This window comes from Lolium rigidum, chromosome 7 (genome assembly GCF_022539505.1).
Source record: "Lolium rigidum isolate FL_2022 chromosome 7, APGP_CSIRO_Lrig_0.1, whole genome shotgun sequence".
In the NCBI taxonomy this organism is placed as follows: Eukaryota; Viridiplantae; Streptophyta; class Magnoliopsida; order Poales; family Poaceae; genus Lolium; species Lolium rigidum.
Window position 1 is genome coordinate 53904671 of NC_061514.1, and position 13348 is coordinate 53918018.

The 13348-nt window shown below is 42.5% G+C and overlaps 1 protein-coding gene across 1 annotated transcript; it reads left to right on the forward strand.

The window, feature by feature from the left end:
• The first annotated feature begins 2018 nt into the window (after positions 1 to 2018).
• Positions 2019 to 6877, forward strand: LOC124677394. The gene is made up of 7 exons (XM_047213382.1): positions 2019 to 2482; positions 2793 to 4175; positions 4245 to 4448; positions 4830 to 4922; positions 5623 to 6078; positions 6191 to 6289; positions 6607 to 6877. Exons 1-5 carry the CDS (start codon positions 2063 to 2065, stop codon positions 6073 to 6075), a joined length of 2553 nt encoding a protein of 850 aa, XP_047069338.1. The 5' UTR covers positions 2019 to 2062; the 3' UTR covers positions 6076 to 6078; positions 6191 to 6289; positions 6607 to 6877.
• The last annotated feature ends 6471 nt before the right edge of the window (positions 6878 to 13348 follow it).

Sequence of the window (13348 nt, forward strand, 5' to 3'; positions counted from 1 at the left end):
GGTAAGTACTCCAAACATATCAACAAGCTTTGTTGTAGATGTGGCATGGAGGAAACAAATTACCATCTCTTCTTCTCATGCAATTGTGCAAGAGTGGCATGGTTCTTACATCCTTGGTACATCAAAACTGATATGCTTCTTCAAAACACAAGTTCCATAACAAATGTTATTATGAAACTCTTAGGTATGAACCACCCTGCATGCCACTATTCCAAATGTCCTAACTTTTATGTGGTGCTTATGGAAATCAAGAAATGATCATTTATTTAATAGGAATCACAGGCATCCTACCCAAGTTTATTGTATGTCTAATGCTTTACATAAAAACTTGGAATTTCTTGATATTCTACAGGACAGAAAGCGGAAGACACAGGCACATAAGTCGCAGGTACATATGTAGGAACCATAAGGTGCATAGGATCCAGACAATAATCAACTACCACCAAGAGGGCACACAATCAAATTTGATTTGCTCATCACTGGATCCAAGATATTCTTGGATGCATCACAGAAAGAAAGAAAAAGGCGCCAGGCTTACCTTGGGCAACAACCACAACAATAGGTACCCAATGTGCAGGTTAATTAGAGAGAGCAATGTTGAGTATTTGGTTATGATCAAGCATGTGTACCCAATGTGTCTTCAGTCTTAAAGGCAGAAGCAGAGGCATTGATTACTGCAACAAAATTTGTTGCAACTATGTAACTTTAGGGGCATACTTTCCTAGTTGACAATATCATCCTTGCTTCTGTTGTTGCTTCAGCTTCAACATCTTTGGAATAGGTTCCTTGGAGATCAGAGGCCAGATTGCTGAATATTACAACTTAACAAGATATTCATCAGCACATGTATACCACATTAAAAGAGATCTGAATGGAATAGCTCATAATTGTGCTCATCAGGCTCTCAGGCATACTTTGTCTCACTTCTTCTTCTTCTTCTTCTTCAGCTCGTAGAGGAATAGCTTGTCCAATTTTTCTAGTTCAACGGATGCAATCTTTGAATCTTGTAATACATGTTGTAAACTAGCTATGAGACGAATGAAAGTTTGGCGCCTAAGGGGCCCCAACTTGTTCAAAAAAAAAAGCCATAACATGGACTGCCGACCCAGTCGTGGAGCGAAGAAACAAAAACTGCCAAATTTTTAATGTTTCGCTGTTTGATTCATCTTAGGAGCCGTTGGATGAGCCACAGAGAGTGAATATAGGGGGCTTCGAGAGCGGCGATGCGACGCCTTTTGCAGTCGGCCATCACCGTGGAGCAGTGGCGTTTCTCCTCCTCCCACGCCTCACGCGACATGTTCGTCGGCTTCTCCTTTGGCGCCACGGTGCGCGTCTTTGACGGCGCCTTCGTCAGCGCCTTCGTTGCCTTCACCGGAGCCTTTTTCTTCGGCGGCGAGGGTTTTTCGAGTTGGAGTCTGGATGGGAGATGGAGCGATGGGCGGGAGAAATGAGCGGCGGAGGGGAAGGGGTTTTGGGGGGAAATGATGTATAATTTTGGGATGTGTGGCTGACAGGCGGCTTCCACGCCCAAAATTATTTGTTGCGTGAGGCGTTGGCACGTCCGATTCGCGCCCTTCGCGAAGGGGCCGACACGGGGTTGCCGAGGCTTCTATTGGGCTCGAAATTGCGTCGGCGCGTTTTGGCGCGTGCCGGTGCGCGCCTATTTTTGATGTTACCCCCAAAATGCTACCGGGGCCGCTATCGGGGGGCGCCGGTGGAGATGCTCCTCTGCGTCTTAGTATTTTTCAGAAAGCATCCAATCAAATCCAGAGACCAATAGTTGTGTCAAATATTAGACTATTGCATTTTAGCTAGATTGTTGCAAACCAAACACGGGCTTAATTTTGCCAAAATTTTGGTAAGTACAATGGCTACAACCCAAACAAAAGAACCTTACCAAAATTTTGGTCATGCCCTCTCATTGGTCATGCCAAAAGTTTGGTCGGGCTAGTTGGGGCTGAAACCAAACGTACCCTCAGTGACTTGCCTTGGACCTTCTTCCAGTGTTCCCCTCCCAGCCGCCGCCAAAACAGAAACCGCGCCCTACCTTTGCTCGAATGCGATGGCGCCACCGCCGCTAGCCACGGCGGCGGCGGGGGCCAAGCCTCACGAGGAGATCCTGGAGGTGCGCTGCGTGGGATGCAGAGAGACACTAGAGGTGGAACGGGGGCTGACGGAGTTTGTCTGTCCCGACTGCGGCACGCCGCAGTCGCTCCCGCCGGAGCTCATGCCGCCGCCCCGGCGGAGGGCGCTTCCGATGCCGCGCAGCGCTGCGGACGCGCGCGGGGCTCGGCTTCCATGCGGCGCCTGCGGCGAGCTCCTTAGCGTGCCGGTCGGGCTATCGCGCTGCGCCTGCCCCTTCTGCGGCGCCGAGCTGGCCGTCGACTCCGCGCGCCTCCGGAACTACATCCTGTCCTCCGCCGCCGCGGCCGTCGTGCCGCTCGCCCCCGCGGTTGTCTCACCCATCGTTGCTGCTCGGGAGGTATATACATTTCTCGAGTATGTAGGGCAGTAGGGTTTGTGTAATTTTCGTATTGCGGAATCGAAGAAACTTCAACTCAACTGAAAGCTACCATTTTTTTGCATCGTAATACCTTGCTTCACCTGAGGCTGATTGCAAGTGTAGAACAAATAGCCTTTCTCCCCTCATTTGATGAGTTCATGTATGTAACTTTGTAGTGTGCCTAGCTCTAGACCAGTCGGCCAGAGATCTGGATGCACACTCATGCTGGAATTTGGGTATCGGTCAGCTCTTTACCTAATAGTTCGCATTTTCTTTTCCTGTGATGCAGACATGGCAGGAGCATTCTAGTTATGCAATGTATGCAGGACTACCCCGAGCAGAACCTAATGCCAGGCTAATTCCTACGGGGAGGACACCGATAGAGCGTCCCAGCCGTCTCATTCACGTCCATCGGGATGAACAGAAGTATCCTCATCATATGACTGATAGAGAGGAGATACCTGTGGCCAATGAGACTGTTGCAAACAATAGCCTTCAGAGAAATCGACTTTCATCTGGCCATCGTACTTTGGGTAATGAGGAGAGACATGTTTTTCCTCTAAATGAGGTCAGAGATCATGTAAAGGATCAGCACCCTAGTTACATAGTTCAGCCAAAGCGAGCGAAGATGGCACACCTGCATAGAGTCATTCATTCAGAGGAGATGCAGGAAGAGCCTCTCAGCCATGAAGTGTGTAGAGAGGCGAGACGTACTGAACTGATATACGAGACTGCTGCAACTCATAGAAACCAGAGAGTTGGATGCTCCGCCGCCCCCCAGTCATTAAGTGTAGAGGACAAGCATATGGAGACTCCTAGTGAGATCATACAGCAGGCGCACAAACACCCTTATCATGAGAGTCATGCAGAGGGCAGTCATGTAGGGTGTCTGGACATGGATGGGGTGGTTCACCCGCCGTTCAACCAAGCAAATCATGAACCTGTAGAAAGTGACCATGATGACCTGCAAGATTTTGCTCCTAATATCGAAGTGCCATCAGTTGCTATGGAGGACGACCCAATGGAATGGGGGCCTTTTCAGCGGCGTTCCGCCTCTCCAGATTGCGAAGTGTCAGTTGCCACGGCAAACACTGAATCTGTAGAAAGTGAGCAGGATGAGCACCATGATGTATCTCCAGATCAGAGCAGACATGAGTCTGAACCTCCAGACATTGATGGAATCATTGCTGATCTTTGCCCTAGCACACCTTCTGCGCATAAGATGGCTCAAGAAATCTCTGATGAATCAGATGCGTCTGATTCAACCACAATTCCTTCAAATACTGATATGTCTGACCCTGAGCGTTTCGCGCGTAATTATTGTCTGGAGGTCAGAAGGGCCCTTGGAAAGAAGAAACCTAACGTGTTTCTTAACCGTTTGATGTCTCAGGGTTCCAATAAGGCATCCCTGCATGATTTAAGTGATTCTGAAGAGCAGCAAGAAGTCAAAAAGGGAAAGAAACGTCTTAGTGTCAAAGTATGGACCTTACCCAAGACTGTACGGATACCAGTTTCCTTGAACACTTCGGGCCTGCCAGTTGGAGAAAATGCAACCATGTTGATTAACTTTCTGGGTGTACTAGCACGAGATGCAGTATTGGCACCTCTCACGTATATAAGTTGGAAAAGTATTCCAACAGAGAACAAGAGTGTAATGTGGCACATTGTTAAGGTATGCATTATTAATATTGTTCTTTTCCCTGCCTGTAACGTTTTTCACACACACTATTCTTTGGTGTAGCTTAAATTTGATGTGGATCCATCTCATGAGTTGCCGGTCATGACATTCATAAGAAACAAGCGGAGGGTTTGGAAATCTCAATTAAAACGGACACATTATGATACCCATGTATCTGAAGAGGAACGCCTTGCTGATCGAGATCCTCGTGTCCCAAAAGAACATTGGCAAGTCCTTCTTGCGTATTGGAATACTGAAAAGTTCAAGGTAGTGCTGTCCATTCTCTTTTATTTGTTGTAACATGTATCCCTTTGTTTCAAAGTATATGTTCTTTTAGCCTCCAATCTTTCTCAAAATACTTGTCGCTCTACATTTCCAATGCAATTTAAGTCATTGTTTTTCTACTTTTCCCTTAACCAATGTCATCAGGAAAGAGGTAATTAACTCCCCTTGTGCTTGCATCCCATGCTTTGGGGAAGAACAAGTGGTAAGTTAATGACCTTTTGAGGAAAAAAGAGATGGGCACTATAAACATTTTACCAACACTCTTAATTCTCTATACCCAACTCTAAAAGGACATCTATTTTGAAACAGAGGAGTAGATGCTTTGAATAATTTTGGATGATTGATATATGCCTTTGAACACAGGCTATAAGTGCTGCAGGTAAAGCTTGCAGGGCCAGATCAACCTATATCAATGTTACCGGATCAAAGAGCTTTGCACGGATACGTCAGGAAGAGGTAGCTCTTGTTTCTTTGTTTTCAGTCTGGATGATTTATTTGTATGTTACTCAAAGTTTTATATAGCGCGCTATCTCTTCGCTATAGCCGAATCACAAGGCTCCCGCTAAAGATATGCCCTTTTAACGCTAAATAGAATCTCCCGCTAATAGCTCGCTAAATCCCGCTAAAACGCTAAATAGGGCTAAAAAACACTGCTATTTCTCCCGCTAAGCCTATATTTGGATTTGAAAGTTATATCTGCGTATGTAACATTTATGCACTACTTTTATTACTACAGTCATCATTATTGTTCGGTACAAGTTTGTATCATTGAATTTCTTTTCATATTTATAGATGATATGAATATTTGATGCCTAATTTTTCTAGGAATTTACTTGTTTTGTAGAAAATGCTAAACGGCTTAGCTCGCTATAGTTTTCTTAGCGCCTGGAGATAGTCGCCGCTTAGACACATAGCCCGCTATTTTAAACTTTGATGTTACTTGAATGAAAAGAACGAAAAAACTATGAATTATACCAGCAAGTCAATTACTACCTCTGTCCATAAAAGGATGTTGGATGTATCTATACACTTTTTAGTGTATAGATACATCCGAATTTGGACAAATCTCCGACATCCTTTTATGGACGGAGGGAGTATTAGAATTTACATGTAACAAAAAAATCCAAACTTAAAGTTTTTGCCCTGGTCTTTGCAGTCACGATCCGGTGACCCAGCTCACGAGAATCTAGAAGGTTCAGGAGGCGATTATGCATCTGTCATGGGTGCAGAAAGGAGGGGTAAGACACGCAGGCATAAATCTGGGCCCTCCCCCGAAGACCTGCAGGGAAGGTCAGCCTCGCAAGCTGCGAGGACCAAAAGAAAGGCTGGAGATGAAGCCTCAAAACTGAAAGAGGAGGTTGTAGTAACAGAGGAAATTCGAAACCCCCAGGTCTGGGCAGCCTCTAAAGATGCGAGGGCTGAAAGAAGGGCTGAAGAAGAGGCAGCCGCTCTAAGGAAGAAGGTGATAGTGATGGAGGAAAGCCAGAAAAAGCTGCAGGAGGACTTGGCAAGAATGACGAATGCAATGAGTGCCATACAGAATATGATGTCCACCGGTGGCTTACCAAATGGATCTATGGGTGGACCAATGGTGCCACCAAAATTATAACAGGTAATAATCCTTATAGTAAACCGATTTACCTGTGTGAGATATGTAGTAGCTGCTATTGACTTGTGAGTCGTGACCATGTATCTGAATCAAACTTTTTCTTGTTACATGGCAGGACCAAAGTGCAGCGGGCTTCCACGATGTTTTACAGCCATATATTGATTACTCAGGGTATGTGATCCTTCGTCGCCTAGTCTTCAGACTGGATGAGACGGTAATGCCATCTAAATATCCCAAATATGACTCCTCAAGGTCTGAATTGTGAAACAAAAATAAGAAACCAGCAAAATGTCAAGAGTATGCACATTTTTAGCCACGAAGGAACAACTTTAGTGGTGTAAAAAGAGCATAATGTTATAGCAGTGAACTTCTCATTTTGCACCAGGCGCCAAAACAATAGTTTCCATGAAATTTACAGGCATAAAAAGGCCTAGATAATATACATGAGTAGCTATTCGATGTTTTTTTTTGTACCCTGTGCACATTTGAAATATCGGCCATTTACTTTCTTTGCCTCGTTCTGTTTTGCAGATTGACCTGATCGGCTGATGCTTGGGGGTACATAGCTGCAGTAGCTTTTGCCTTTTACGCTTTGATTTTAATTTTAGATGCACTGTCTTCGGTTTCTCCGGTGGAAGTGATCACATTCAGCCATATGGTCGTAATCTCTTGTCATGTTTTTTCTGTTGTCATGATAGGGTAATTAGTTATTTATTGGCTATGTAGAACTAGGAACGTATAGCATGTTCTACCGATGCATGCTACAACAACGGGATGTTGCCCAAATGCTTCTTAGTGTTCACGGAGTGTTTCGTCGGTTGTTCATGGTACGCACGCCTACCACAACGCTGTCACTGGTTATCTCTACGTTCCGCTCCTCCACAAGGACTGAGAAGTTCGGTGACAGAGCTGGAATCTGTATGTAGCATTGTACGCGTCTAAAGATTTAATCTAATTAAAGTTTTGGTGTCTCATTCCAAGAGAGCTTTAGAATAGATAATTGGTTTCTTATATGAGATGATATCAGTGTAAATTGGTGGAATCAAAAGTAGGAATTGCATATCTGTGCACTTCTGTTGCCGCTTTCTGAATATTCCAACGAGCAAAGTTCTATTTCGCCACATGCCACTTCGTTGGAGATACGCAATTTTTAAGCACTATCCTCCCTGCTAGTTTGTTTCTCCTCTTCGGCCGTCTCTTTGCCTCTTCTTGTTTTGAGCTCGCCTCACCCCATCTGCGTCCGCCTTGCTGCCCCCACGCCCGAATCATATCTAAAGGATTAAGAATGTTGACTAGAAAAGGAATGGATATATGCAATGCAAGGTGTTTAGTGGGGTGCTTATAAAATAAACCAAGCATTTTGTTAAGCTCTAGTGTTTATTTGTATAGCAGAGGAGCCTAGTTAGGCATATGTCTAGTGTAAATGAACACCAATATTTATATAAAAACCGATTTATTTTTCTAAACATCTCTCTAAGCGCTCCTGTTGTACATGCCCTAATGAAGTTAAACAAATTAATTGATTTTAGAAGGTTCACCAAAATATAACTATATGACTTGGCACACTAGCAATTATAATAACAAGAAAAAAACTAGGACTTCCACTAAACAAGACGCACAAAGCATACAGATTAGCCAACAAGATATAAATAATCGAAGGGGCATGGAGACAACGGTGTATTTCCGGAGTTGGAATAGGGTCCAGTGTCATCGTTGGAGAGGCTTCAACACAAAGTTCCCTTGACTACAAAAGCCTTCGAGAAGGGGTCCTATACTCCTATGTCTGTGGCTCTGTGCCGATGAGGCTTGAACAAAGCTCACAAAATCATGGTTTTTTCTGTCTCTCTTTGAACCTCGGTCACCAAGTCCGAGCTCAACCACTACTCTGTCCGTTCTCAAATAAATGGACATTTAACCTTAAACTTTGTCCATAAAAGAGTATAAGTCTATCTTTTCAATGCATTTTAGAGTAGCAACACGGAAATCAAACTCAATAATATTCAACACATGTTATCTTAATTTTTTACATACACTTAACTTATTGAAGGTGAAAAAATTAAAGATAATAGATGTTGTTTTGCATCTTCCCAATTCATTTTTCCCCTTTTGCTAATCTATCTTGAAAATCCTGCACGTCCACTTATTTTTGGACGGAGGGAGTAAGTTAGAGGTTTGAACACATAGTTCCCTCGAAAATAACAGCCTTTGGAGAGAGAGGGGGGTCATGCGTCTTCACTAAAGAGGCTTGACCACAAAGCTTCTCGACCACTAAAGTGTAATTCTTATTCTCATTGGGTTTTGTCCATGAAGTCTGAGATCAATCACTGAGGGCAGATCTTGAGGCAATCTCTGAGGTCAGGACAACTTGGAGCAAAGATCCAAGTTGTCTAGAAGTGAATATGCCAAGTTCAGAAACAAATCTTGACCCCTGGAAGTTCACTATAGATTTTGCAAAGAAGATCTTATACAACCTTGACAACAAAGATCCTCTGGGTCCACTCGGGATTTCTTTTGGCCCTTAGGGTAGGAGTAAATTAGTATAACTTTTGGCGACAATGAATGTAGCACTTGTTTACGAGTTTTATTTGTCGAACCCCTCATCGTGGTATTGTCTCCCTATGAATGTGACAAAAGTCACTAAACCATGGAAACTGAAAATAATAATTTCAAGGTGGGATATCTTCTTTCCCATTTCATTGGGTGGGTTGGAGACGGGAGGATAGTCTAAAAAAATCCATGAGTCCCCACAACTCCAAGAGCAACCATCATGATGAAGAGCTTGAAGGGGATCAAAAAATTTCTTGGTCGAATCTTGGATCCAGTCCCAAATCTTACGCCTCGCCAGATTTGTGCTTGGCACGAAGAATAGAAGCCATAGCCCAAAAAATAGACGAGTTGCGAGAGCCCCCAAAAGTCTCTCCATCCATTCGGGGAAGAAGGGGTCTATATAGATCCACTTTTGCACTTACCCGTGGTGCACCTACGTGTGCTACCGTGGCGCACTGTGCGCCACTGCGATCACGCCATTTGTAGTAGCTTACCGTGGCGCACCATGAGTGTGCGCCACGGGTATGTACAAATACGAATAGCGCACCATGTGTGAGCGGCACGGATAACCCAGGAAAAGATTTAAAAAAAGGTGTCGCCTCGATCAGCTCGGGGAGGCAGGGGCTGCAGAACGAGGCGCCGGTAAACTCCGTAGCGGTGTTGCCGTCCATCAGGCCGCGTAGAACGCCCCATCAGCGACATAGTAGGGTAGGTCGAAGCCGGTGTTGAGCGCCAGCCGCCCTGAATCAATCTTGCAGCCATCGGGGTTGTAGGGGAGGACGCGATCGATGTTGAGCACCTGAGGCTGAGGCTGGCGTTGAGTGCCCTACCACCCGAATCAGGCTCTCGCTGGCGGTGTTGCAGGGGTAGCTCAGCCATGACATTCGGGGGTTGCAGAGCTCCATGCACGGTGGATGAGCTCGGGGACGGAGGAGTTCGTGTGAGCTCGGGTGAGAGAGAGATGGAGGAAGGAAGAAGAGAGGTGGGTGAGAGAGAGGACGAGGAAGACCAAGAGAGAGAGAGGATGGGTGTGTGGATGCCGCCTCAACCAATGGTGCACCACAGGTAAGTAAGACCATTTCAAATATTTTTTTGCAGCGAAATCTAAAACGTCTGAAAACTCTATTTTTCCTTTTGAATTTGAGGATTCTAAAAAAGTATCGGTCATAGGCCGTCAAATTTGGATGTAACTTTTTTGCAGATGCGGTTTCATATAAAAAGCCTTCTCGATCCGATGTCGTATGCAAAATCTGGAGCCGCTTTACCAAAACATAGCATCTTTTTGCAAAATATGTCAAAAATTATGTTTGTTATTTTTCTTACCAACTATATTATGTAGCATAACTACATCTCAAAGGATTTTAAAATTTGAAATTTTTATCATTTTTTCAAGATTGAAAAGACGATCCAAGGGGGGTACTTGTGGCCCATGGGCTTATTTATTGGGTCACAAGTAAGGTCATATACTAGTGCCCCACCTTTTCCTTGGTGCGTCACGGACAATATTAGCGGCGAAACAAAAAATGGTTCAGCATGGGTAAACCATCCATCTAAGAAATGATTTTAGAATCCGATTCATTCAATAGAAATAGAAAATGAAAAAAATATGAAAACAAATATAGAAGAAACAAATGTATATAGGGTATTATATATACCTAGGTTAGATTCATTATGTAATCCGATATATGGAATTCTCTTCTATATAGTTCAGACAATTCACATTATCATTTCAATTTGTACTTTTTGAGTTACTTCTCCACACTAGAGATAGAGCTTAGAAGTATACTTCTCCCTAATAGAGCTTATGAAGTAAGAATTTCTTGGTTGATTGTATCCTTAACCATTTCTTTTTTTTGACACGAGGAACTCACCATGAATCCACTAATTGCTGCTGCTTCTGTTATTGCTGCTGGATTGGCCGTAGGGCTTGCTTCTATTGGGCCTGGAGTTGGTCAAGGTACTGCTGCAGGACAAGCTGTAGAAGGTATTGCGAGACAGCCAGAAGCAGAAGGTAAAATACGAGGTACTTTATTGCTTAGTCTAGCTTTTATGGAAGCTTTAACAATTTATGGACTAGTTGTGGCACTAGCGCTTTTATTTGCGAACCCTTTTGTTTAATCCTAAAAAGTAAAATAAGCTCTTTCGATTAGATACTTTTTTCTTTTTTTAGTAAAATGGGTATTTGCTTCTGCAATTCCAATTATATCAATACTTTATTTTATTTACTCCTATTTATTACTTCTGGAATTCTCTATTTATTGGGACAGGCAATACCCCGCCCCAGGAGGGGCTCAGTTGAGTATGATTAATTTAGAAGATATGCTCGCCTTCTTCCTTCCCGTCCTTAGTTTAGGAAAGTAGAAAGTTTTTTTCCTTTTATTTTAGGAATTTTTGGAACATTTCAACAAAGAAGGTCTTTCTTTCACAGGTCAAACAAGACCTAAGACTTAATCTAAAAGAAATTACTAGATTGAATCTATTTGCATTAAAAAAACCGATCAAAAAAGGGCGAGCGAAGTAAGTGATCGAAAAACTTTGTTCTTTGTTCGTCCTATCTATAAGACTATAAGAGGAGAGCATATGAAAAATGTAACCCATTCTTTCGTTTTTTTAGCTCACTGGCCATCCGCTGGCAGTTTCGGGCTTAATACCAATATTTTAGCAACAAATCTAATAAATCTAACTGTAGTGGTTGGTGTTTTGATTTTTTTTGGAAAGGGAGTGTGTGCGAGTTGTCTATTTCAAGAATAGATTGGATCTATCCGGCTGCACTTTAGAATATTTTTTATTATTTTAGGATAAATAAGAAAAGGGTGCACGATCTCGACGAATTACTTCTGAATAAATTTAGAAATCACATAATATGGAAGAACCATAGCATTTCGCGACTCATTGGTAAATCCACTTTGATTCTCTATAAACCAATAATGTGAGACTATTAACACGGTTAAAGCTAAACTGCTTGAAGTCCAGGCAAAAAGGGGTACTCTTTCTACAACTATATTAGTATTAGTACCGAAATGCTTTAAACGGGAAATAGCTAATGTAGAATTTATCTGATATAGAACACTCATCTATAGCCGCATTCCTAGTAGTGTTGAAAATATGACAGTTGGGGTTTTATGGCAAGTCCAGATACCTAGAGCTCACATACAAATTTGGGAAAGCTCCAAGTTGTACAAAGGAGAATATGGCAAGAAATAAAAATTTAAATCCTCCAAAGTTCACTCAAAATTTCTCAATTAAGATCTTGGGCATCCTTGACAATAGTCATTATTTTTTGGATCCACTCTAGATTTCCTTTGAGAGAATATTTAAAAGTAGAGTCAACTCTTACATCCAACATGTATAATATATAGCTAGCTATATCAATGTACTAATTTTGTGATATATGTCCCACCTCACACTCTCATGAAGTTCCTAGAAGCATGTGTTGCTCTCTTGCATGAGAGTCTAGTTCTCATCTCTCTCCTCTACTCCCTCCTCCAACTCAGCAAAAATATATTATTCTAATCCTTATAGACATATTACATCATTGTAATGTACTTGCTCTGGATCTTATGATATGAGTAAATTAGGACACATTTTGGCGAACAAAGCGTAACACATGTTTACTAGTATATTTTGTTGAACCCCTCGTCATAGTAGTACAATCTCCCTGTTACTCAAGGTGACAAGAGTCACAAAACAATGAAAATTAAAATAAGTAATTGGGAGTGCCTGTTGGAGGTAGGGGGGCGGGAGGATCGAAACCATACAGCTTCCACCATTGTGGTGACTCTCACTATGTACACATCTCGATACATATAATATTCCCTTCAATCACATATCGAGTAAATTTTTAGTGGCAACTTAAGAGTGCATACATCAGTTATTCCTAGTTGGCTTGCAGTTATACCATTGATCGGTTGGTTGCCCAAGTGGAACATGATCTTATGCATTAGTCGTTTTACAGATACATGTATAACCATGTCAATTCTACATCTCAACTAGAATCATTAATTTTGTTTGGTTTATAAACCTTGCCGCATCTCAAGCTATGATGCATTCTCTATAGACTATTTGACATTTGAGTTACAAATGTCTCCTTTTGTTTTCTTCAGATTGAATATATCGATCATATCTCATAAAAACAACAATGTAGATCAACCTACATGCAATAGATATCATGAACAAGGACAATCTTGTTAAGATACCACTCATAACACTTCTCTCGTCCTTCACATCCGCCCTCCTTTCTTTTGATGCTCATTGTGCATGGCTACTACCTCCCACACGCCGCTCGGCTACCTCGCCAATGCTAACAAAGACCAATTCTATCTTGACAAGCCTTCATTGTACCTTCCTTGTGTTACTTGTACTCCTCTCCTCTCTCAACACCCTTAATCAACATGTATTTGTTCTTCAATGTCAGTTGATCCACTCTCTAGGAAATTAATCTTTAATTATAACATATAGACTCGATCTCTTCTTGAACGTGCGAACTAGCATTTAGTATAATCTAAGCCCTACCTACGGTTTATAATTTCTCAAGATGGGAGTCTAGCATTGTAAAACATCTCATTATCTAAAATGCTTATTAGTATAGTTGAAAGTTCAGGTGTGACATCAAAGTAGGAAAATACAATGAGGAGCATAATTGGGCCTATAAGGTGGGCTAGCTTGCTCAAGTTTGATTTACAAATCCCAAGCTAAAAGAATCTCGTCCGTAACTTCTGCTTCAATA

Excerpts from the sequence above, each read along its gene's own strand:
- LOC124677394 (XM_047213382.1), top strand. The coding sequence starts at position 2,063 with ATGGCGCCACCGCCGCTAGCCACGGCGGCGGCGGGGGCCAAGCCTCAC. Across the intron at positions 4,176-4,244 it reads TAATGTGGCACATTGTTAAG|CTTAAATTTGATGTGGATCC; the intron begins GTATGCATTATT and ends TCTTTGGTGTAG. Across the intron at positions 4,449-4,829 it reads GGAATACTGAAAAGTTCAAG|GCTATAAGTGCTGCAGGTAA; the intron begins GTAGTGCTGTCC and ends CTTTGAACACAG.